General features: G+C 31.4%; 2 protein-coding genes across 2 annotated transcripts in view; both read right to left on the reverse strand.

Moving 5' to 3' along the window:
• Positions 1 to 599: 599 nt before the first annotated feature.
• On the reverse strand, positions 600 to 23,951 carry LOC143080771 (uncharacterized). Its single transcript, XM_076256794.1, has 6 exons — positions 23,814 to 23,951; positions 23,547 to 23,573; positions 16,211 to 16,228; positions 9,922 to 10,023; positions 4,389 to 4,563; positions 600 to 2,569 (listed from the first exon to the last, which is right to left on the reverse strand). The coding sequence occupies exons 1-6, from the start codon at positions 23,884 to 23,886 to the stop codon at positions 2,527 to 2,529; spliced, it is 438 nt and encodes a 145-aa protein (XP_076112909.1). The 5' UTR covers positions 23,887 to 23,951; the 3' UTR covers positions 600 to 2,526.
• The window catches only part of LOC143080769 (Fc receptor-like protein 5), a 69,310-nt gene continuing 54,935 nt past the window's right edge, over positions 9,935 to 24,309 (reverse strand). Inside the window, exons 11-12 of the mRNA XM_076256792.1 lie at positions 23,802 to 24,112; positions 9,935 to 10,067 (exon numbers count right to left, since the gene is read on the reverse strand). Coding sequence (XP_076112907.1) covers positions 23,904 to 24,112 — 209 coding nt within the window. The 3' untranslated portion in view covers positions 9,935 to 10,067; positions 23,802 to 23,903. The remainder of the gene's footprint in view (positions 10,068 to 23,801; positions 24,113 to 24,309) is intronic.

A 24,309-nucleotide genomic window follows, 5' to 3' on the forward strand; every position in this document is an offset into this window, starting at 1 on the left:
TCTCCAATGTCTGTATTAGGTTTGAGGTTTCATATAACCTATATTTCTGGGAATTATTAAGTCGCGTATTGTGTTAAGAGAACGAACATAGACTGATGGTTAATGAACGAGCACGTGGTTTAGAAAGATACGGTTATCAATGCGCGTTAGTATGAAATAGTTCATCTGCAAAGTGGTTGATACAGGGGTGTCCGGGTTTTGGAACCTCCTTTCATTTTGACGATCAATGCATTTGAATGGAGATATACAGTTGGATCCTTCCTATCGAAGGTCGGTGGTTTTCTGTGGGCAGTCCCGTCTCCGGCTTCTTCCACCAATAAGAACTGAATAGCCGAAATGCGGTGCTTAAAAGTCGCGTTAAAACACCAAAAATCAAATCAAATTATAGTTGGATCCCCCTTTATCCTTAGTTAGTAGCCCACTTTTATAAATTGCTATATCCGCCCCTGTGAAACGACTTGTCGAAATATTTGTGTAGTTTTGTGGAATATGGTTTCCTGTCCGTCTTTTATTGATTTCGTGTTGTCAGTGTTTTTTTACTAACTGTTTTGATTAATCCTTATAAATTCTTATGGAACATAATAAGCACTGAGAAAATATTTATCTTCTACATTTATTAATATATAGATCAGAAACAAAACAATAAAATTATTTTCATGCCAAATTCCAAATGTGTACATCATCAAATATTTTAGTATGAAGGTGAAGTATACTTTAAAATACAGTATTACTAGTATGAATAAACAAACAAATTTTCGGTTTTCAAAAGCACAAGCGAAAAGAGAGGGATGCTATATAGTGCAAAGTGGACGATAAAAAAGTCAGATAAAATGGGAAAGATAAACTACGCAAATAATCCACTATATACATGATATTTGATAAACTGTATGTTCATGCAAGAATGATATGCAAATTCAAAGGTGTTATCACCATCCTATAAATAATACTCAAACTGGTCATAATACATATGTAAACACTGCTATGTACTGTTTGATACTATTTCCATCCAGTAGGAACATTTATTTTCAAATAGTTAGGCCTATATATATGCAAACATACATTTTTATTCGATTCTAATTTTACATGTACTATGATTGTGTTTCTACTTTGTACATTTGAGTATTATCGATTATTATTTTAAAGAAAACATTATTAACTTTGATCAGTGCATGAATAAATTTGTGTAAAATTTGTGGCATTTGATAACATTTGCAGATGGGTGTTAAGCATACTAACAATGAAACTGTACAGTGTGAAGCTAGCTATTAGTATCGACAGGATGTAAGACCATTGTTGTAAAAAATGGATACAGTTGTCTATTAAGTGGGAATTAAGATATGTAATGAACCAGACATTACTCTAATTTTCAATTGCAATTTAGAATTAGTATCCCTTATAAAAAAAGTAATTAAACGGACCAATTACTTTACATGAATACATAGTATGTATTGTATTGTATCAACAGCCATATTAAACGAAACACAGCAAAAACAGTACAAAAACAAAGAAACGTTATAAAAGAGTCTAATACATCAAAACAGTAAAACAAAAATAAATTAGTTTCAAACCAAATAAACCAGTTAAGCAACAATCGATATTAAAAATATAATTTCACTTAACTATACGTTTTTATAGTAAAGTCTTTGACATTACTGATTTCTTAAAGGAAAATACAAATAATAAACAAAGACATGTAAATGCAATTCAAGCAAAATAAATTTTATTGATAAATGAGTTCTGATTACTGGATCAGATTATTTTAAGGTCCTCCACTAAAAACATTGATAGCTCTATATGAAGTAAATGGAGCCATGTTTTGGACATAATAAAAATTATTTATCATTTTAATTATTTAAAAAAGAGTGGTAATTGTACATAGGTTTAGTTTCGTAAAGATTACAAATTTCATTTCAGAAATGATTTTGACATCAATATATTTGAACGAGTTCAAATTAAGGTAATGACCGAAAATAAAAAATATCTGGAACAGTTCGTTAAATTTTGTTCATTGGTTCAGTTTTATTCGTTTAACTGAAAGTTCATCACTTAATGTCGAATCATTATTTTCATATTTTCAAATGACCAGTTTATGAAGGAATCTTTATATGTCATGTTTAAACATAGGCTTTACTTCGATGTATGCCTTTTTTCATGGAACAAATGATATTAACGACATCATTATTTGAATATTTTAAACTTAGCCATGGTTTGATTTCCTTGAGTATAATACATAAACTCACAAGTAAAATAATCAGAAATACTGCTTCCAACACGCAATTTAAAAAAAGTATGATTCAACGTGATTTAAATGACAAAGAATCCGTATATTCTGTTTATATCTTGTCACCTCATTTAGTCTTTAAATTATCATGTAGGTGTACAGTTAAGACTTTTGTATGAAATAAATTCTAAATTATTAACATCATGTCAATTGTTTTGATGATTTTAATGATAATTTATTAATTCATTGCTTTCGAACACAGTTTGTTTTAAATTATTAAAAACGGTTTTAACAAATACTGTCTCCTATGTAGTTGTTTTATTAGTATCTCCTGTATTTTCTTGTACCCTACAAGTATAAAACAAACAATTGATAGAAATATTCACATATAAGAAAGTTTAACTAATTATATCATATTTTATAAATTTACCATCCTTCTCCTTATCTGTCATCTTTTTCTGTTTTATTATTTTTCTTTCAATGGTAAGACTTTTAGATGTTATTCTTGTCTTTATTTTAATTATAAGTATTTCCATCTTTCAGTGGAAAGACCCTTAAATTTTGTTCTGATTATCATAATTAATTCTACATCCGTCTCTTTCCTGTCTTTCCAGATTATTTTGTTTTTTATTATATCGATAATCTGACACTTCTTAACCGCATAATTGTCCACTCAACAGTTACCCCTTAAATTGTTTTTTTTTGTGAGGGCATAACTTCCGTAACAATCTAAAAGGATCGCAAAAGTTCGTTTTCTTTTTTTCAATTTTTCCACAGAAAAACGCTCTTTGGTTTTGACAGAGTTAATCAGGCGATATCTTAATTTCTTAAAGGAATCATTTAACCTTCATAATTCATGTTCTGGGTATGTTGTTATACCTATGAACGAAAATGTGTTGAGAAATATGGTTATTTGATTAGAGATCTTTTGAGATAGTTCGACAATTATTTGGAAATTGGGGTCAAGGTCAAGGTCTAATATTAAGTTCATATAAAAATTTGACCCTTTGCTTGAGACCACATCTGCGCCTTAAATATACAACAGTACAAATGAAAGCAACGTTACAAATGTTTGAGGTATATTGTTCATTTATTCCAAAGCAATTCAATTACATCTTATGGGACGTCTGAAAGACGCGACTAGTGACACATGTGCTTATCATCCCAGCTTTATTTCTAGGTTTTGTGCTACTAGTACTCAGTTTTTTTTTAAAGTTTATTTTGTATACTGTTGTTTGACTTCTTGTTCTCTGCATCATTAGGGTATATAGTTTAAAAAATGTGTCCGATAACTCGGCCAACACACCAATATGGCCGCCATGGCTAAAAATAGAACATAGGGGGTAAAATATAGATTTTGGCTAATATCTCTGAAACCAAAGCATTTAGAGCAAATCTGACCTGGGATAAAATTGTTTATCAGGTCAACATCTTTCTGTTCTGAAATTGTCAGACGAATCAAACAACCCGTTGTTGGGTTCCTGCCACTGCATTTGTAATTCTAAGGTTATTGGTTATTTTCTTGAACATAGATAGAGATAAACTTTAAACAGCAATAAAGTTCAGCAAAGTAAGTTCTACAAATGAGTGAATATGAGTAAAATGGTCAACTGACCCCTTAAAGAGTTGTTGTCCTTTATAGTAAATTTTATTGTAAATTTGGTCACATAGCTAAAATTAGAGCATAGGGATAAAATGCAGTTTTGGCTGACTAGCTATAGTATATCTCTGACACTTAAGCATTTAGAGCAAATTCTACATAGAAAAAAATGTTCATCAGGTTGAGATTATTCTGAAATTTTCAGACGATGTTTTTTTATCTCTTACAAATGTCTTCTCTTGAAACAATTGAGACACATTTAACCAAAATTAGCCACAAAATAGCATTAGGGTATTAGTTTTTAAAAACGTGTCCGATGACCCTGTCTGTCAGCCAACATGGCAGACATGGCTAAAAATAGATCATAGGGGAAAATGCAGTTTTTGACTTGTATCTCTGAAACTAGAGCAAAAGTATAACGCTTGCATTATTTCATACATCAATTGTAAATAAAAATTTCATGTGAGCAACACAGGCTCCTTGCAGCCTCTAGTTTTGTATTCAGTGGTTTAATTTTGCTCTACTTATTTTGATTCAAGGCATACATTCACACTTTGATTGACTTACTTTATCGAATAAACTTCTTCAATTAAGGTCTGACTTGTCTTTTCACCTTCCCTCTCATTTGTATTAGGAAGTTCCTTTGTGGTAATTTGTGAATGAGCATTACCCTTTACAACCCCGTCATCCGTTTGATCTTTTGAATTCTGTTCATCAGTTTTTGAAGTCTTCTTTCCTCGTACTTGAAAATAGAAAAACTAGTGTTTTTTTTGATATGCATAACTTGCTTTTTAATGTTAATTAGTTGAAGACTTGTTTTTTAAACCAACGTAAATAGAATACAAAATGTATGACCTGTGTTAGATAGTTTTAAGGTATTTTTATGTTTTTTTATTGTGAAAAGTTGATTGCATTTTATAGCTAACGACAACAAAGGACTAATTAATAAAGGTGTTGATTGTATTATTAGTCAAAATAATATGGTTACATGGCGTCCGTCACATGTCACATAAAGGATTTATTAACCACTTTGCGACGCACGTGTTCGAAGCAAACCTTTGACTTCTCCACTCCTCTAGTCCAGAAAAGAAAACTTGTAATGACGAAAACATTTCAAAAGCCAGAAAAATCTCCAATTTAAAATTTTATTCTATGACTTTGATATAGATAATTATTTTGAGAGAAAACTTCAAAGTCGTTTTTTTAATTGACATGACGTGCATAGCTTTTCGTCTCCACTTTTCATGGTCAAGTTAAGAAAACTGTCGTTATGAAGAAATCTATGCAAAAGGTTGAGAACAACCCCTCGAATGAGAGTAACCCTTCAATGACATGACTACACCTTAAACAAGAGATCAATTTCTAGTGATAAAAGCTTTTATTTTGTTGTTAAAACCACTTTTTTAGTACAAAAATAAAAGCAAGAGTAGTATACCGCTGTTCGAAACTCATAAATCGATAGAAAACAAAATCCGGGCTACAAACTAAAACTGAGGGAAACGCATTAAATATAAGAGGAGAACATCGACACCACATTAAAATGTAACACACACAGGAAAGAACTAAGCATTAGACAAAACCCGATGAGAATAACAAATATAACATCAAAACTAAATACATGAATTTGGGATAGAAAAGTACCGTCCCACGTCTTGTAGTAATGTGAATTCACACTCAAATATAAGAGGAAACAAACGACACAACAGAAACACAACGTTAAAATGTAACACACACAGAAACGAACTATAATATAACAATGGCCATATTCCTGACAAAAATGGCGGGTTTTACCTGGTTTTGGGGCATGCCAAACCTCCCGCTTTAATGGCAATGTTAAATATAACATTAAAATGACAGCACAACATAACAGGACTACATTACAAATAAATAGGAGATCATATTGGACAAAGAAACAATCGAATAATAGCTACCAAAAGGCACCAGATTTAAGATTAAATACGCCAGGAGTGCGTTGCGTTCATACAAGATATTAGTGACGCCCAGATACAAAAGTTGGAAAGCCAAACCAAGTACAAAGTTGAACAACAAAAGTTCAAAAAGCTGATCAAAATACGGCCAGGGTTTTCTGCTTGGGATACGAACATCCTTATTATTTAGAATAATGTATACATTTGCAAACAGTAAATTTTATAAAATGACTATATAAAAGATATACATGATAAAATGAAATATTAAATAACTACAGGAAAAAAAAGAAAAAAAACCGGATACATTACATTAACCAACACATAAATAGACGCATCCGATGTAGTCAAGGCCTCAACGCAAAAAGTGATGTCACATTTGAAATTGTAAAAAAAGAGCAATTTTCTTTTGAAGAAACTTTTCCAAAGAACAGTATATCTTTCTGGTATTATATGGTCAAAACATGTCAAAGAATTTTGTAATATTCCATGACTCGTATTTTCTGCATTAATGAGTAGCCCCCTTTTTTAGAAAAGTTGTTAAAAATATATTGAATTTTCCCACTTTTAACTCAAAAACAAAGTTCGTCTTTTTAAAAGTTAATGTTTAGTGTTTAATCATTACAATGAAGACTCTAAAATAAGTATGAAAGAATATTCATAGACAAAAATTGGGCAATCTCATCTTATTTAGAGGGAAAGGGGGAGGGGGGGAGGGGGGGGGGTAGAAAAAAAGAGTAAATTTTAAACGAAAAATATATTTATGTTATTTGGAGAAAAAACAAGTGAAACTGCGAGCTACTGCTCACTGATGATACCCCCGCCGCAAGTGGATAATATTAATAGTGTAAAAATATGCAAGTGTTCGGTAAACAGGAAGTTGTCAAGTGATGAATCTGAAAACGCATCACACGGTATAGCTGACTTATATAAATCCTGAAACCAAATTTCAGAAATCCTTGTATTGTAGTTGCTGAGAAAAATGTGACGAAAATTTTCAACTTGGCTATCATGTGTAAAATCATACAAGTGTTCGGTAAACAGGAAGTTGTCGAGTGATGAATCTGAAAACGCATCACACGGTATAGCTGACTTATATAAATCCTGAAACCAAATTTCAGAAATCCTAGTATTGTAGTTCCTGAGAAAAATGTGACGAAAATTTTCAACTTGGCTATCATGTGTAAAATCATACAAGTGTTCGGTAAACAGGAAGTTGTCGAGTGATGAATCTGAAAACGCATCACACGGTATAGCTGACTTATATAAATCCTGAAACCAAATTTCAGAAATCATTGTATTGTAGTTGCTGAGATCATGTGTAAAATCATACAAGTGTTCGGTAAACAGGAAGTTGTCGAGTGATGAATCTGAAAACGCATCACACGGTATAGCTGACTTATATAAATCCTGAAACCAAATTTCAGAAATCCTAGTATTGTAGTTCCTGAGAAAAATGTGACGAAAATTTTCAACTTGGCTATCATGTGTAAAATCATACAAGTGTTCGGTAAACAGGAAGTTGTCGAGTGATGAATCTGAAAACGCATCACACGGTATAGCTGACTTATATAAATCCTGAAACCAAATTTCAGAAATCATTGTATTGTAGTTGCTGAGAAAAATGTGACGAAAATTTTCAACTTGGCTATCATGTGTAAAATCATACAAGTGTTCGGTAAACAGGAAGTTGTCAAGTGATGAATCTGAAAACGCATCACACGGTATGGCTAACATATATAAATGTTGATACCAAATTACAGAAAGGGTGGATGTGTAGTTCCTGAGAAAAATGTGACGAAAGTTTCATGGGACGGACTGACTGACGGACGGACTGACGGACGGACTGACGGACGGACTGACGGACGGACTGACGGACGGACTGACGGACTGATGGACGGACAGACAGAGGTAAAACAGTATACCCCCCCTTTTTTAAAGCGGGGGTATAAATAATCAAGTTGCGAAAAATATATTGTTTTGGCGAAAGAGGTGGTGATTTTGTCAAGTTTGTCATCGGTTTGAGAAAATCAGATACTATGAATTATTGACTCAGGGGAAACCCTGGTGAAAACTATATATTTTGTTTAGATTTTTTGAAATCCGCATAGAAGTAATATTAATAAAAGTTACACAATCAGCTGATGACCGGTACGCCGAAAAGAATATCGCATGGTCAACAAAAATACTTTGCTCAAACATGTCAAAGTTAAGAATTGTTTATTACAATTTCAACAATAAAAAAATTAAACAAATAACCAAAAGTGTCCGATTGACAATTTTTTTGATTTGTCCTACGCTTCAGAATTACGAACTATCCACATATTCATTGTTTATTGACATTATTGCAGGGGTAATTTTGTGTGTTTGAAATCGGTGCCGTAGAATATAAAGATAATACTACTGTTATGCTTGTCTATAAGCAGTCAGTGGGTTGCAGATCAGCGACCGGAAAATTCACAAACGGAACAATACGTCATTGGAATGCGATTACAATATAAACATGATACAGTCTGAGGTCACGAAAGTTGATACCATATTCATTAACAGCATTACACAAATATAAATGGTCTGGCAGCTGGCATAATTTTAATGCGATATCTATATAGTATTCAAATCGTGTTAGCGATATATGCTGAGTTGTTAATATATGATAAGACATTAACTTGGAAGATAAATCTATCTGTTTTATATGGATCTGTCATCGGAAACATGATTTTGTCAAGTTTGTCATCGGTTTATGACTTTCAATTTTCATTTGGTATATAAAACTGACAAGTAAAAATAAAATAAAATCGTTAAAATAAAACTATCATTGGTTACCAATGAACTGGCTGAATATAGACATTTCCCAAAAATTGGTTAACTCATTTTACTTTGACGTCATAGAAGCAAAAAATAAATATACAAATTTTGAGGACATTTTGGTTTGATTGGTATAAAGGGAAAGGATAAACATGTTGTCAGGAAGAAAATGCTAAATATACTCTCGGAGAGAAAATATTTTTCTGCGAGAATTGCGAATGACGTGATATCTTAACATCTTTTAGTTAAATGTCTACATATTTTTAGAATATAACTAATATCAGGAAATTTGATTTTGATACATGGTTGTTTATAAGTAATGTACGGAGAGCAGATATGTTAAGCTTGAATAACATATCATTAATATTTATTTCCGCAAATGTTAGAAAATGAAAAATAAAATTTATTTGAGCAAATCTGGTACACGTTTGTGGTGGGGTTAAACATTTTTGTGAGCGCTCAACTCTTTCCCTTATCTGGGACAATGATGTAAAAGGCATAACATGAGATTTGTTAGTCGAATAATAAATGACAGTAAAAAATGAACAAAACACAAAAAAGAAACACAAAACAAATTTGTAATTAATTTTTCGTATGAGATAAGTGATACAATGCAAGCCATTATAGTTATTTTGATTCCCAAAGTTTGACACTGGATTTTTTTGGCATTAAAGACTTTTTAAAACGTTTATATACTGTAGATGAAAATCAGATACTAGGAATTTGAGTTATGTTTCAATTAATTTGCTGAACTTTTCGGCGTTCGAATTTTAAGGATGTATTCTTCGGACGTTTCAGTCTCGTTGAAATCTCGTTCTGGAATAATTTCCCAAACATGTGATACAAGTGGAGAATATCAATAAATATAAAAAAAAAAAATGAAACTTAACTCTGTGTAAAACAATGTGTACTAACAATGAGTAGATTTTTAGATATAAATTTTTCGAATGTTACTACCAATCAAGTTAGTCTTTTTTTTATGCAAAAGTTTAAGAAAATGGTTGAGGGGCACAATAAATGATTTTGCCAGAATCTAAATCCAATGTCACTTTTTTCTTTTCAGGTAACTTAGATATGTACTTTTTCAATCATGTATAAACAAAGAAGTTGAAATAATATGCATTTTATTCGTAATACAGAGAAAAATATTTTTTTTTATAAAATTGACAGCATGGTAAATTTGACACAAAAAAGCATCAAAATGCGACAAAACTTTCTTATATTAACGAAGAGGTGTACATCCTTAAAGTTTAAAATTTGAAATTCACTGTCATGGAGAACATTTGTATGCAGCAATGATCTGTCATACCCATAAGCTTCTACTAGGAGCTATCTGCTGCTATATTGTTTAGTGTTAAATCTTTACTTACAGCATTCTTTTAATTTTTCTCTTTTATAAACAGCTCCTACTAAAACTCCAATACTGCTTAGAATACCACTAATTATTCCAACAATCGCTCCAGTTTTGTTGACTACAAAAGAAAATGAATCAGTTACTTACTGGCATGCTGTATTTCTGCAAAAAGTAAAATAAAAAAATACTGAACTCCGAATATAATTCTGAACGGAAAGTCCCCAAATCAAACAACAACAAAAAAAACCAAACAAACTCAAACACATTGAATACATAGTCTGGACAGGGATTTTGTTATGTCGAAAATGGAGGGTTTCACCTGGTTTTAAAGCTAGCTAAACCGCTCACTTGTTTGACAGTCGCATAAAATTCCATTATATTGGCAACAATTTGTTAAAAATTCCAAACAGAGATAAAAGGTTAAAATATCAAAAAAAGAGGACCATCAGAGATTGTCGTATAATCTAAATCACTATTAATAATTGTCATCTAGGCAAACAGCCTACTTATAGGCCATTATTCAAAAACATTAAAAGTCTGCTTCAAATATAATTTAACTAAGAGAGTTTGTGATGGCGAAATCAACATTTTATAACTACTCATAAAAACTCAAATCAAAACAAATGTTATCATCACCCCCTGAGAAAGATAAAGTGCACGGAAAAATAAACATAAACAATTAATACGTATGTTTACAATCGTCTTGAGTCTGGTTTAGACAAATGCAAGTGTTTGTTATGATTACAATATTTAATCAATTTAGATATAAACAGAAAAGTTATGCATAAATAATTTTTCATATCTGCAAGGACGCTTGATTGGTAGATCTTATCGGAGACAAAACGAGCAAAACTTGTGCATTTGATACATGTGTAAAAATATGCAATGTTAATCAAACTGACAAATAATAATTACAGACGCGTGTTTTAACTACATAAGTAAGTCTCGCAACAAAAAAATACTGATTCCTTATTCGGATTTAACTATACTTAAATTACTTTTTCACTTCTTTAGCTATAGAACAAAACTATTATGTGTTTGGTTTTAGACTTGTTTGACCTCACGCTTCACTGAATAGCCATTGTCAAAATGCACATCTCGTGCAGAAAAAAACCGGTATTTTTAATACAATATTGAACCAATTTTCATACCTGTGAGTGTTATTCTTTCCATCAAAGTTTGTTCAGATGCGACAAAAATGCTGATGTAATTCGAAAGAACTTTTTAAATACTTTTTCCGGTAGTAAAAAAAGGCATTAAATCTCCCATACTTATTATTCAAGAGTTTCTTTTAACTGGAGTTTAAAACAAAACAGTTTTTCGTCTTTGGTAGCTAACTTACCGAAACATGCACGTATTAATTTGTTGATATAAAAAAGAAGATGTGTTATGATTGACTTTGTTAATGAAACAACTCTCCACAAGATACCAAAATGACACACATATTAACAACTATAGGTCACCATACGGCTTTCAACAATGACCAAAGCCTATACTGCATAGTCAGCTGTAAAAGGGCCCGAAATGACGATGTAAAACAATACACCTTATCGCTATTTAGTCCATTCCGGGAAAAACAGTCATTTAAACAACTTCCTGTTTGGATCACCGGCCGAAAAATGGACGTCATCAATAGTGAGCTGAGGGAGAAAAACGTTAGAAAGTGATCATCAAGAAACTTTGATATAGTATGATCCACTTTTTTCGAAATTAAAATTAAAGTACAAACATATTTTGTTTAGGTATTTACGGTAGTTTAAACAGGTTTCATTAAAAAGTATCATGCATGGTGAATTGTTTAAACAGGGTCCCAGATAGCTTCAACTGGATGAAAAAGTTGTGTAATTTAGAACTTATCCGGAATGGAATAAATAGCGATTATGTGTATTCAAAGGAGAAAACTAACGGCCTTATTTATGTATGTAAGCATTGCCTTGTTACTTCCATGCATTTTTTATTTTATTAATCTCGAATCGCTGCACAGATTTTAATCCGTTAGTTTCAAGGTAACACAACATAACTTCGATAAGGGCCCAATTTTGCCTATTCAATCGAAATATTTCAGGGGCAAAAGTGATTATTTTCTCTTTAAAGATAACTGATAAGTATGTACAAAGGTCAGTTTTTAAGATTGCTAAAGTATTTCGTATATTTACTGAAAGGTTAAGGTAAAATATTTCATAATTTTAATATTTTATCCAAAAGGGCACAATTTGAATGCATTATATTTTCAAACATAGTTGTGAATTGAAATTACTGACTCCGAAATATTGCATCAAAAGTTCAAATATCTGTAAACATTTCGCACCGTGCATTGTGTTTATATATATTTTGTTACATACATGGATATCTATAAAATTATCTACATTTACGACAGTTTTATGAAAATACTAAGATGAGTATGATTTCCAATGACAGATCTCTCTATCAAATAGTTATAATGTTACTACTATAGGTCACAGTTTAGTATTCAATAATGACCAAAACCATTTTGCATGGTCAGCTGTAAAGGGCCCCGAAATGACAAATGTTTAATTCAAACGAGAACATAAAGATAAGAAGATGTGGTACGGAATTCACCGAGACACCTGTCCACACGAGACAAAATGTCCCTCTTGTATATTTCGTCTATCTGTAAATATAGGTCACCGTACAATTGAGCAGAGTGTATACCAAGTCATTTAAAAAAAATGTACATTTTTCGGTTATTGTCTATTGTCTGTTTCATTTGTAAGTTTGACATATTTTTTCAATTTAACACAAGAGTTTACATATTGTGCAAGATAGTACATGCAAATATTAGTGTGCAAAAAGTTTCATATTTTTTTTATATTCGTTGAAGTATGAAAATTCGCCAATTTCCATGCGTTCATTTTTGATAAATAACATTTGCATTCAAATTATCTGTACATAAAACTGCATTTAAAGGTAAACAGAATGATTTTTCTTCATTTAGTAACATCATATTTAAAAATAATTAACTTTCCATGTTTCAAATCATGACAACTTTTATTCCACAGTCACTGGAATGTCTGTTCATCAATATTTGTCCTTCCTGTTACTATTTATTTGTTTACGGAATAAAATTAGATTCTCCCTCAAATAACGGCGGTTTTTTATGTTGACGTCGTAGGCGTGGATACAGGACGTAACGACATGGTGAAATTTTTTATGTGGAAAGATTTTGGTCATCAGAATCAAAAGATCGGTAGGTATTGATGTATGCGTACCTTTTTATAATGTCTTTAATGTTACTAGTTGATAGATAATTTTTAATTGCATAAGACTAATGAAACGCTTTTTACCGTAACTTAGGCATGGGCCGGAAGTATAAAAACACTACATCAATTATTAGGGAGCGACTATTTTAAAACCAATTTAAGTTATGTACTAATTTTCCCATCCTGTTACTGTCCTTCCTGTTACAAAGACAGTGGTAACAGGAGGGACAAAAATGGTAACAGGATAGACATACTTTGTAAGAAAACTCAAAATGCCTCTTACATTATCGCAAATAAACTGTTATACATATTTATTACCGTACGGTATATTAATTCATAAAATGTACATTTGTATTGAGGTATTTCTAGAACAAGTCAAGTGCTACTTTGACTGGTAACAGGATGGACAAAAATATTAATTGTGCAACTATTATTTAGAATTCAGTTGCCGATATTACTGTACAGCTATTATTCAAGCGTGTCATATAGATTACGCATTGTTTCTTATCAAAACTCTTTGAATGCTTTACCCTTTGCGATTTGTACTTCAGTGTTTTCTTTAGTACCTGAACCTAATTTGGTTCATTTTGTTCCTTGATATGTTATATTGTTCTGCTTGGGTTATAAAACTATCATTATCATATTTTGCCAACTTTTGTACTGGTTTCTTAGAAACATGATACTTTCTCGTTACAGGCAAATAGAGATATAAACCTTGAGAGACGACAGCAACACTCATGACACAAAAGAATTTCTTTTATTTCAAAAAAAGGGGTGGTGCACAACATATAAATGTGGGTATATTAAACCTCCGGTTGTGGTTTGAACTCCCCCTGTCCTATTCATAAAATAACAAAGTCAATGAGAAAATCCCTTCTCCGTCACATATGATATTTCACAGCTACCACTATCATACTTAAATGAGATGATATAAGAGATACAAATATTAGAACACCAATTTTAGTCTCCAGTAGGTGCACATCATGTACGTATGGGTCGACCCATTAATTGATATAAGAATTTCTACCAATTGATTTATTGCCTTCTTAAAGTTGCAAGTCATTGATATATTTGCCATTCCAAATATAAATACGCACACCAGCGGCAAATCTGTGTGTATTATTCATTTTTATAATTTTTATAATGACATACCCCCCCCTTTTTTTTTGACGCCTCCGTGCTTTTCTTTGCCAAAATCATTGAGAGACGCTGCTACAACTTCCAGAATATTGGCTATCATTCCGAATCCAAATAAAATCAGAACCTCTTCGTGAACTTATGGAGATGATCCAAAAATCCAAGAATGACAAGCCTTCAGTGTTAAAATGTGTCAGAAACTAGATACATGTATAGCAGAATCATTGACAATAAGAAAAAATAATTTGAACTTTCGTTCAGTTGTATTGTTGTGTTCTTTAAGTTGTGCTCATGTTTTTAAACATATGAAATTAGTTTTGCTTTTTACGCCTATATCTTCAACCTTCTCTAAGACGGTTCGATAGGTGGTTGTTCTGGTGATTGGTTAGAATCCAGTGGACACTTAAAGGCATATTCAGGAAGAGAATATAATAAATAAATAAGAACCAACATGCTGAACTTGGTCTTAAAAGCGGTAGTTCACAGAAAGGCATGTCATCTTATGTACTGATTTTTACGACTTGCGGCAACCAAATCTTACTTCATACTTAGCGAAAAAAACAAAAAACACCAATACCAATTTTTCTTTTGTTTTTGTTTTGTTTTGTTTGTTTGACCAGGACAGGGTTGATATACGTATAAATGGTTCGTGTATAATGTTTAGATACTTATATCTCCCGTTTGTATCCTTATGAAATTCAAAATCCAGTTTTGTGTTATTGATTTTCGTGACCCAAATTATGTTTTGTCTCTACTGTTACCACTTTGTCCTCCCTGTTACTGCTTTTGTTCGTTCCTGTTACCCCCAAAAATGTGTAAAATAATTTTTACAATCAACATAACTGATCTATTGACTAAGTTTCCAGTTAGTATAAATGAAAAGGGACATAATAGTAAATTTTCAATGCCACTGTCTCCACAATATTTTTTTAAGAGTGTTTGAAAAAAAAGAAATGTGATGATTTTCCTGATTGTACCGACTATCTGCAGATTTTTTTTGGGTAATCTACATAAATGATAAATGTAAATGTGATTTCAAATGAACACTGCTATGCAAATGTAAGCCACACTTTTCATTGGGTATTTTCTTTTCTATTATCACTTTTACTATCAGTTAAAAAAAGTAACAGGATGGACAAAATCTGACACAAGCTGGCACACAATTTTAAAATAAAATTTTCTCAGGTGTTGGTAAGATTGCATATTTTAAAAAAATATTAACAAATCAATATGCTATTGGTTTTTTAAATTAAATTGCATTTATTTAAACTTTTTTTTTTGGAAAAGTTCAGATTCCGAATTTGTACTTTATTTTGAAATGACTGACATCATAAAAGGCCCTAAAATGACAATATAAAACATTTCAAATGAGAAAACTTTTTTCGCTATTCTTTTTGTACTTTTCTTATTTATAGCACTTCAACTTTGAAAAAAAGCTTATGGTTATTCTATTTAAAATAAGTTTTTTTGCAGGTACAACTTAACTTCAGAGCAAAATTTTTATACCTATAAAAGAGGGGCAAAAGATACCAGAATTGAAATTCATAGATCTAGAAAGTAAACTAACAACGCCATGACTAAAAATTAAGAAAAGACAAACAGAGAAATAATACTACACTAGGCACACCATATAATTTAATAAAGGTTTCATGTAATTTGTGAAATCCCTGATTAAATAATTTCCCAGTAATACATGGATTTCGCACATTGATATCAAAAATTCTAATTCGACACGGGTATAGCAAACTTAATGATCAAGCTGAATACCGTAAGATGGTGCCAAAGAAACATGGTCGTCCAAAAAATGAAATTAATAATAAGTACGACAAATTGTCCTCTTTTTCGTAAATTGTAGTGTAGAAGTTAGATTAGTTATTCAAATTTGACTACTTATTATTAGTCTGTATTCATTAAAAATTCAATTTCAGATGTTGAAGCATAACTTACCTGAACTGTCATCTTTGTCTGAAACACATAATGGAGTGGATATTAAACAATTACCGCTTACATTGACTATAAGTGAAATACTTGTAAGGTTAAATGGAAGAAAGTGGAAGTTGATAACTTTGATAAAGCAAACAGCCATTTATTTGTATCAAATATATGGAACGCCGTAACTGCCTTATGGTACTTCATTCTTAATCACGATGATGTTGTTTCTTTATTATGATGAGATTTTTTCTCTATTATGATGAGCTTTTTTTCTATTATGATGAGCTTTTTCTTTATTATGATGAGCTTTTTCTCTATTATGATGAGCTTTTTCTTTAGGGACCGTTCAATATTTATCAGATGGATGGGACGGTGCATTCTTAATATTGTTTCATTAAAAAAGTTATTGCCCATCCTTTTAAATTCTGAAAAAAAGTCCTTGCCCATCTAAAAAAATCTATAAAAAAGTCCTTGCCCCTTAAACTCTATAAAGACAATCAAAAATGATTTAGGTTCTTTTTCTATCTTTAAGTTTTTAAATTTTTATGTCTTGAAATCAAAGAATAGACTTTATACAAAATTTAAAATGTGCTAGTTAATTCTATATGTATATATCTATGTGTGTATCAGAACCATACATTTTATTGATTTTCAAAACCAGTATGAATATACATGTACAGATTTGATTTTATATGTACAGCCTCAAATAAGATATTGATTTAAAATAAAGGAAATAATTTAAATTAAGGGACAATCACTCTTGGACTAGTAAACATATTATCATATACTGAATTACTTATTATAATAATTACAGAACATGTTTATAGTTCAAATATCAATGTCCCTTTATTTATTCTACTTTTCAAAAAAAGAAATTTAATATGGTCTTTTTTAGCAAATATAGGCAGACATGTTTTTGACTTTAATGATGCAGCCTTTTTCGCCTATTAATTAATTCCCTAAATTGGACAGCTTAACACAAAACTATAAAACAACCTGGCATTCTTTAAGATCAATATATAAATGAGATAGCTGTACAGTTATATGAAAATCTAAGTTGATTTGAAAAAGTTATAAAAAAAATTAAAAGTGACCATCTGAACTTAGTCTAAACTTAAAATTGTAGCTTTTTTTCAACCATTTAACTAGATCCGTAAAATGACAGCAAACAAACCAAAGTACTAAACAGCCTGGCATTCAGTAAGATCAATATAAAAATGAAATAGCAGTAGAGGTTTATTAAAATGCAAGTTGATTTGAAAAAGTTATGAAAAAAATTAAAGATGACTATCTTGAAATAACCAAAAACTGAAAATTTAAGCTTTTTCTTAAACCTTTTTATTAAATCCATAAGAATGACAGCAACACACCAAACTACCAAACATTTAGGCATTCTATAAGATCAATATATAAATGAAATAGCTGTAAAGTTTTATGAAAATCCATGTTGATTTGAAAAAGTTATAAAACAATTTAAAGATGACTATCTGGATTTAGCCTAAACTGAAAATTTGAGCTTTTTTTTTAACCTTTTTATTAAATCCATAAGAATGACAGCAATACACCAAACTACCAATCAACCTGGCATTCTGTAAGATCAATATATAAATGAAATAGCTGTAGAGTTTTATAAAAGTCCATGTTGATTTAAAAAAGTTATAAAAATATAACTTAAAATTTGAGCTTTTTTTTTCTTACCTATTAATTTAATCTATAAATTTAACAGCAATACACCTAACTACCAAGCAACCTGGCTTTCTATAAGATCAATATATAAATGAAATAACTGTAGAGTTTTAGGAAAATCCAAGTAGATTTGAAAAAGTTAGAAAAAAATTTAAAGTTCACTATCTGAATTTAGCCTTATCTTAAAATTTGAGCTTTTTTTTCTTACCTATTACTTAAATCCATAAATTTTACCGCAATACACCAAACTATTAAACAATTTGGTATTTTATAAGGTCAAAATAATTTCAAAGATAGTCTGAACAGAAAATTCTAGCTTTTTATTCCTTAATTAAATCCTTAAAATTGACAAAAATGAGCCAAGCTACCAGTTTGTTGAGACATGTTTTGAGTGCCCGCAAAAGAAATATCCTACAAACCAATAAAATTGATAGCAAAATTTTTCCTATAAAATATGTTTTGGCCCATCCACTAAATATTTTTAAAAAAGTTCTTCCCCATCCAAATATTTCCACAAAAAAAGTGCTTGCCCCGCCCCATTTTGCACCGGCCCATCCATCTGATAAATATTGAACGGTCCCTTATTAGGATGAGCTTTTTCTCTATTATTATGAGCTTTTTCTCTATTATAATGAGCCTTTTCTCTATTATGATGAGGTTTTACTTTATGATGAGGGTTTTCTCTATTATGATGAGCTGTTAGAAGGGAATCATGGGAAATTAAGAGAATTAAGATCAAACAAAAAGAAAAATGGCGGAATCAGAAATGTTGAAGGTTCTTTGGAAAGTTGGCTTGATCCATGTGCAGGAAATGTTTTATAAAGAAAAATCAACACTAAATATTGTCAGCATGCAACTGGAATGTCTAGGAGTTACTATTTCAGCGCATATGATGACATTGCTTCTCACTTTGCCACCAACTATGCTCCTCACGACTATGCATAAGTTAGAGATTTCGTTAACACAAATACTTAAAACCTTTACTTAATTCTTTCATATATAGAATAAAGATTATGATTTGAAGTTTAGTTGTACCTTAAAAATATACTAAAATCGTTTTTGGATTGTGACTTCAAGATATCGGACATTGGGAAGTTCTTACAACTCTTATTGAGAACAATATATTGATGGATTGCTCATTTTGGACTACAGAAAAGAAATTTTTCTGACGTTGAAGATGACAATTTTGACAGTATACTTTCCGGCATTGTCGTGGACTTTCCTCGTTGTTGCAAACGCATGTTGCGTGAAATACTGAAAGGAAAAGGAACTAAAGTATAAAGATTGAGGTTAAGAGATGTCATTCTTAAAATATACTTCGCTGGTACGCAAGAGAGAAGGACTCGTCGACTGCACGGACGTGTATACAACGTTACGGCACCGAATCACTAATGGCACATAGACACCTACCATAAATAAATAAGATGGAGTCATTATACTGGTTGGAGCTCGAGTTGATGGGTTTAGTAGGCTTATTAAGTTTGTATACTGTCGTGACAACAACACTTCCGCACCGTATTGAGTAGCTTCCTCTCTGGAGTAGATTATTATTTTGTATAGGTTCTGCCAGCAGTGGCGGATCCAGAAATTTTCATAAGTGGGTCCCACTGATTGCCTAAGAGGGGGCCCGCTCCGGTCATGCTTCAGTGATCCCCTATATAATCAACCATTTTTTTTCCCAGAAAAGGACCCCTCTCTAAATCTGGCTCTGGTCAGATAAGCGACTAGAAAATGTATTTGTGGCGGATTTCATGTTAACAAAGCATGGTGACGGCATTAGGATTACAGGCCCAGGCACGCACAATCAGAGAATAGAGAGATTGTGGAGGAACAGTAACGAATAGGCTACTCACATAAATTAGAAAATTTGCAATCAGAGACCGCAAGAATAGTAACAGGTCTACCAATATTTACAAAAACTGAAACTTTATATTCTGAGGTTGGCTGGGAATCTCTTTTTGAAAGAAGAAGGAGAAGAAAATTACAGATGTTTTATAACATGAACCAAAAGCATGCACCAGAATATTTATGTAATCTTGTACCTCCTTGTGTACAAAGTACAACCAACTACCTGTTGCGAAATGGTCATGATATTATTGTTCCATTTTGTAGACTATCCCTTACTACTGAATCGTTTATTCCCTCTACTATACGTGAATGGAATAAACTTGATCCAAAAATCCGCAGTGTCGACTCTATTTCTAAGAAAGAATTAAAAAACGATAGTCTATTATGTAAAATTGAAACGTTTTATTTATACGGCTTAAGGACTTTCTTTTTCTCTTTTTACTTTCTATCCTCTTTGTTCAACTATCAAAGCTAGTATTATATTGCATAAATTGTTTGTTTTATATGCATGTCCATTATATTAATATACTATTATTGTAACTTTATATTGTATTATGGAGAAGACTTCATAAGTATGATTTACTTGTGTCTAATCCATTTTGCTTTAATTCAGCAAATAAAATATGTTTAAACTAAACTAAGTAACGAGGGTGTTTTATGCTATTTCTACAACTTATTCTGTCTTTTGGAAGAACAGGGAATTTCCGATCCACTAAATGAACTGCATCTAATAGCCCTGCACTATATTTAAATGGGTGAAATTAACAGAAGACTTGATATTTGGCCTCATGCCTGGGCAAGCCATACAATGAGAACAACAAAATCAATATTTGGATCGCCGGTAAAATATAGAATCCAGTTGGTACACAACTCAGTGAACGAGATTTGGTTTATTATGGATTAGAATAAAACATTGATGCGGCTAACCTTATGGACGATGGAAGGCCAATTTTTGAGCCAATGAACATTACAATTTTATAAATGACCAACGAATAATAAGAGCAGATTTCAATAGGACAGGTATCAACTTTGGCATTGATGACTTTTTCAACTTTGTCGAAATCCTTTCTGCTCAAGCCTGATTGAACTTTCAGTATTTTTTGCGAACAATAACAATGTTATGAATGATCATTGTCTAATTTACGTACAAAAAAATGAAAGAAAAAAAAATATGTAACACATAAACAAACGACAACAACTGAATTACTGGCTCCTGATTTGGGATAAGCACATACATACATAATGTGGCGCTGTTAAACATGTTAGCGGGATTCCAACCTTCCCCTAATTTGGGACAGTGGTACAACATAAGAACGATCTATACAAATCAGTTGAATAGGCTTCTTTTTTAAATTAACTCATCAGATGGACAAACATACAAATACTTCAAATACACGCGGACATGGCCATATACTTGTACATCCTAACAACAAAACGACAAAAACATAATAAATAAAATCATGCATCTAAGACTAAATTGTCAATTAGTACACATCATACATCCAATGGATTAAGTGCAACTACGTCAATACAAAGTCGGAGAAAAACCTGACCTTGTGCTATGTTAAGATACAGGAGTCGACATATTGCAGATCCATGAACGTGTATATGTATTTAAAAATAATGTTTAGTTTGCTTTAAATTTTACTGATAAAAAAATCAATATCAATACCAATAAAACACTATTCAATGATCTAATTACAGTGCTGAATTGGTAACCTTTTAGAATGAGTTTATTTAAATGCTTAGTAAGTTTACCAGGATCGTTTCAAAATTTCCAGGCACGATAAACAACATCGCTGTAAAAATGAGGATGTTCTACATGTATCCTGTTTGAAATAAGTTTTAAGGTACAACTGAACTTCAAAACATAATCTTTATATCTATATATGAAAGAATTAAGTAAAGGTTTTAAGTATTTGTGGTAACGAAATCCCTAATTTATGCATAGTCGTGAGGAGCATAGTTGGTGGCAAAAGTGAGAATCGGTGTCATCATATGCGCTGGAATAGTAACTCCTAGACATTCCAGTTCATGTTATATGCTGACAGTATTTAGTGTTATATTTTCTTTATAAAACATTTCCCCTGACATGGAGCAAGCTAACATTCCGAAGAACTTTCAACATTTTTGATTCTGCCATTTTTGCTTTTGTTTGATCTTTTAAATTCTCTTAATTTCCCATGATTCCCTTCTAACTGCTCATCATAATAGAGAAAAACCTAATCATAATTGAGAAAAATCTCATCATAATAAAGAAAATCTCATCATAATAAAGGAAAAGCTAATCATAATAAAGAAAAAGCTCATCATAATAGAGAAAAAGTTCATCATTATAAAAAAAGCTCATAATAATAGAGAAAAAGCTCATCATAATAAAGAAAAAGTTCATCATAATAGAGAAAAAGCTCATCATAATAAAGAAAATACTCATCATCATAAAGAAAAAGCTCATCTTGATAAAGAATTTAGTATCATAAGGCAGCTACGGCGATCCGTACAAATAGCTTGCCTTTCCGAATATAGTAAGATCTGTGGAAGCTTGCCTTACTGATTTATGAAAACAAATATTGATAAATCACATTTCTAACAAGTTTACCGATAATACCAATTTTTGTGATTTCAAAATACGCACTGTAAATTATGCATGAAGTAATGCATCGTGCTTTCAGTTTGCTATTATGTTATGCATACGGAGGAAGTATAACAAGTTACAATTGTAAATTCGATGTATAACTACAAATTTCTGAAGATATTTTTCAGCTTCTACCTTCATTAGGGACGTGATACTCACATCGAATAATATTTTAACAATGGAAGACAGTTTTACAAATTTAATGCTCTATTTATTGGTCATTTATATTGTACTTTAAACCACTCCATTACATTTAGCTGCAGTAATCATATAACGTAATTAAGAGGGTGTCCATGGAAAAACCAGACAGTGGATGGCACATGGTATGTTTTGTTTTCAAAATTTTTTCATCTATTACATAGCACAAATTCATTCTTTCTCAAGGTTTTTTTTTATTAACTGCAACAAATAAAGAGAAAAAAAATACATAAAAAGCACTGAAAATTCATTGAAAAGGGGAGATAGCTCTTCATTTTGTAAAAAGGTTTGTTGCGTTGCTAGTGAACTTTAAAACCATTTATTGAGCCATCCACTGTTGTTTCAAAAATATCTTTGACATATATATCCTTTGTATGATATATTTTGCATTGGAACCAAAAACTCAGTGGGAAAAAATTATGTTGTGCCACCCATATCATAGGATTTGCCTGATATTTACATGGACAGCCTCTTGAAAGCTAGTAATTAATAAATTGTATTCTAATCAATACTTAACTACAAAAGTGTGGATGTATATTTAGAACTAACAGATGCGACCAACCACAGTTTTTTTTTGTCTGAGGAAATAAACTTTATAAGAGTATCCTGACAATAAACGGAATAACCTAGTATTAGTTTGTATTATACCGAGCGATACGCAGTATTCTAGTACTCGTGGACTTTTCTAATCTACACAATTCACTCAATATCCGAGTCTGTCATCGATTTCCATGGAACACTTATGTTTCAATTATGTTCCAATAATGTTTTAATCACTTCTCCTAGTTCAACTATATAATGTTAGAACGGTAATGATCATTTTCTGAAAAAGATACTAATTGCAATAAAACAAATGTAGACCATAAACGTTTATAATGTTGATTCCAATTGATCATTTATGTGCAGTTTTTGTGAAAATTAGTGAGAAGTCGAGGTTAAGTACTTAAAAAGTACAACAAAAAAAAAAAAAAATAAACCACCTACCTTGTGTTTGTTTATAATTTGTTTCAACTGAAAAAAAAACAAAATTTCGAAAAACACTGAACTTTAAATTAAAGACGCATAAAATTAACTTATAAAATTTGTTTTCGGCATTATATTTCTCCTTTATTATCTCAATATGTCAAATAAATTTCTTTTTTCTTTTTTATTATTATACATAGATGAATATTACGTTTGTGGTATTATTAAGTGTTGTATTTCAAACAGTTAGTTAAACAATGAATGGTAAAAAAATACTTGAAAACTAACCTATTAAATCCGACGGTAAACCACATGCGTCGCCTGCTTTATTTATTGCACAACATGTGTATTCACCCTCCATGGATACACTGACCTCATCTATAAATGTGAAGGATTTTCTGGACTTACTCCGTCAATTCCGACTTCACCATTGTGTATCTCGTTTGTCTTTTTCGTACGAGGGTTATACACTAACCAGGAAACATCCAGGATTTTAAGATGCTCACTCTTAACTATACAGTTGATTGTTACAGAGTATCCTTTACCAGTTTTGTACTTTAACTTTTGTCGTTTGACTTTCGGAACTCCTTTATATAAGAAAAGAAAACAGTGTCAAATTAATATTCCATGTATTAAAATACTGTTTTCTCAAGTTTCTGTTGTCTGAAATAGATTGTTCTTCTAACACAGCTTCAAGCAACTTATAGACTAGGGCAACAGTAGTTTCCCGATGTTCAAATTGCAGAAACTAGTACATGTGCATATATATATCACAATCACTGAT

Source organism: Mytilus galloprovincialis, chromosome 6 (genome assembly GCF_965363235.1).
Source record: "Mytilus galloprovincialis chromosome 6, xbMytGall1.hap1.1, whole genome shotgun sequence".
In the NCBI taxonomy this organism is placed as follows: Eukaryota; Metazoa; Mollusca; class Bivalvia; order Mytilida; family Mytilidae; genus Mytilus; species Mytilus galloprovincialis.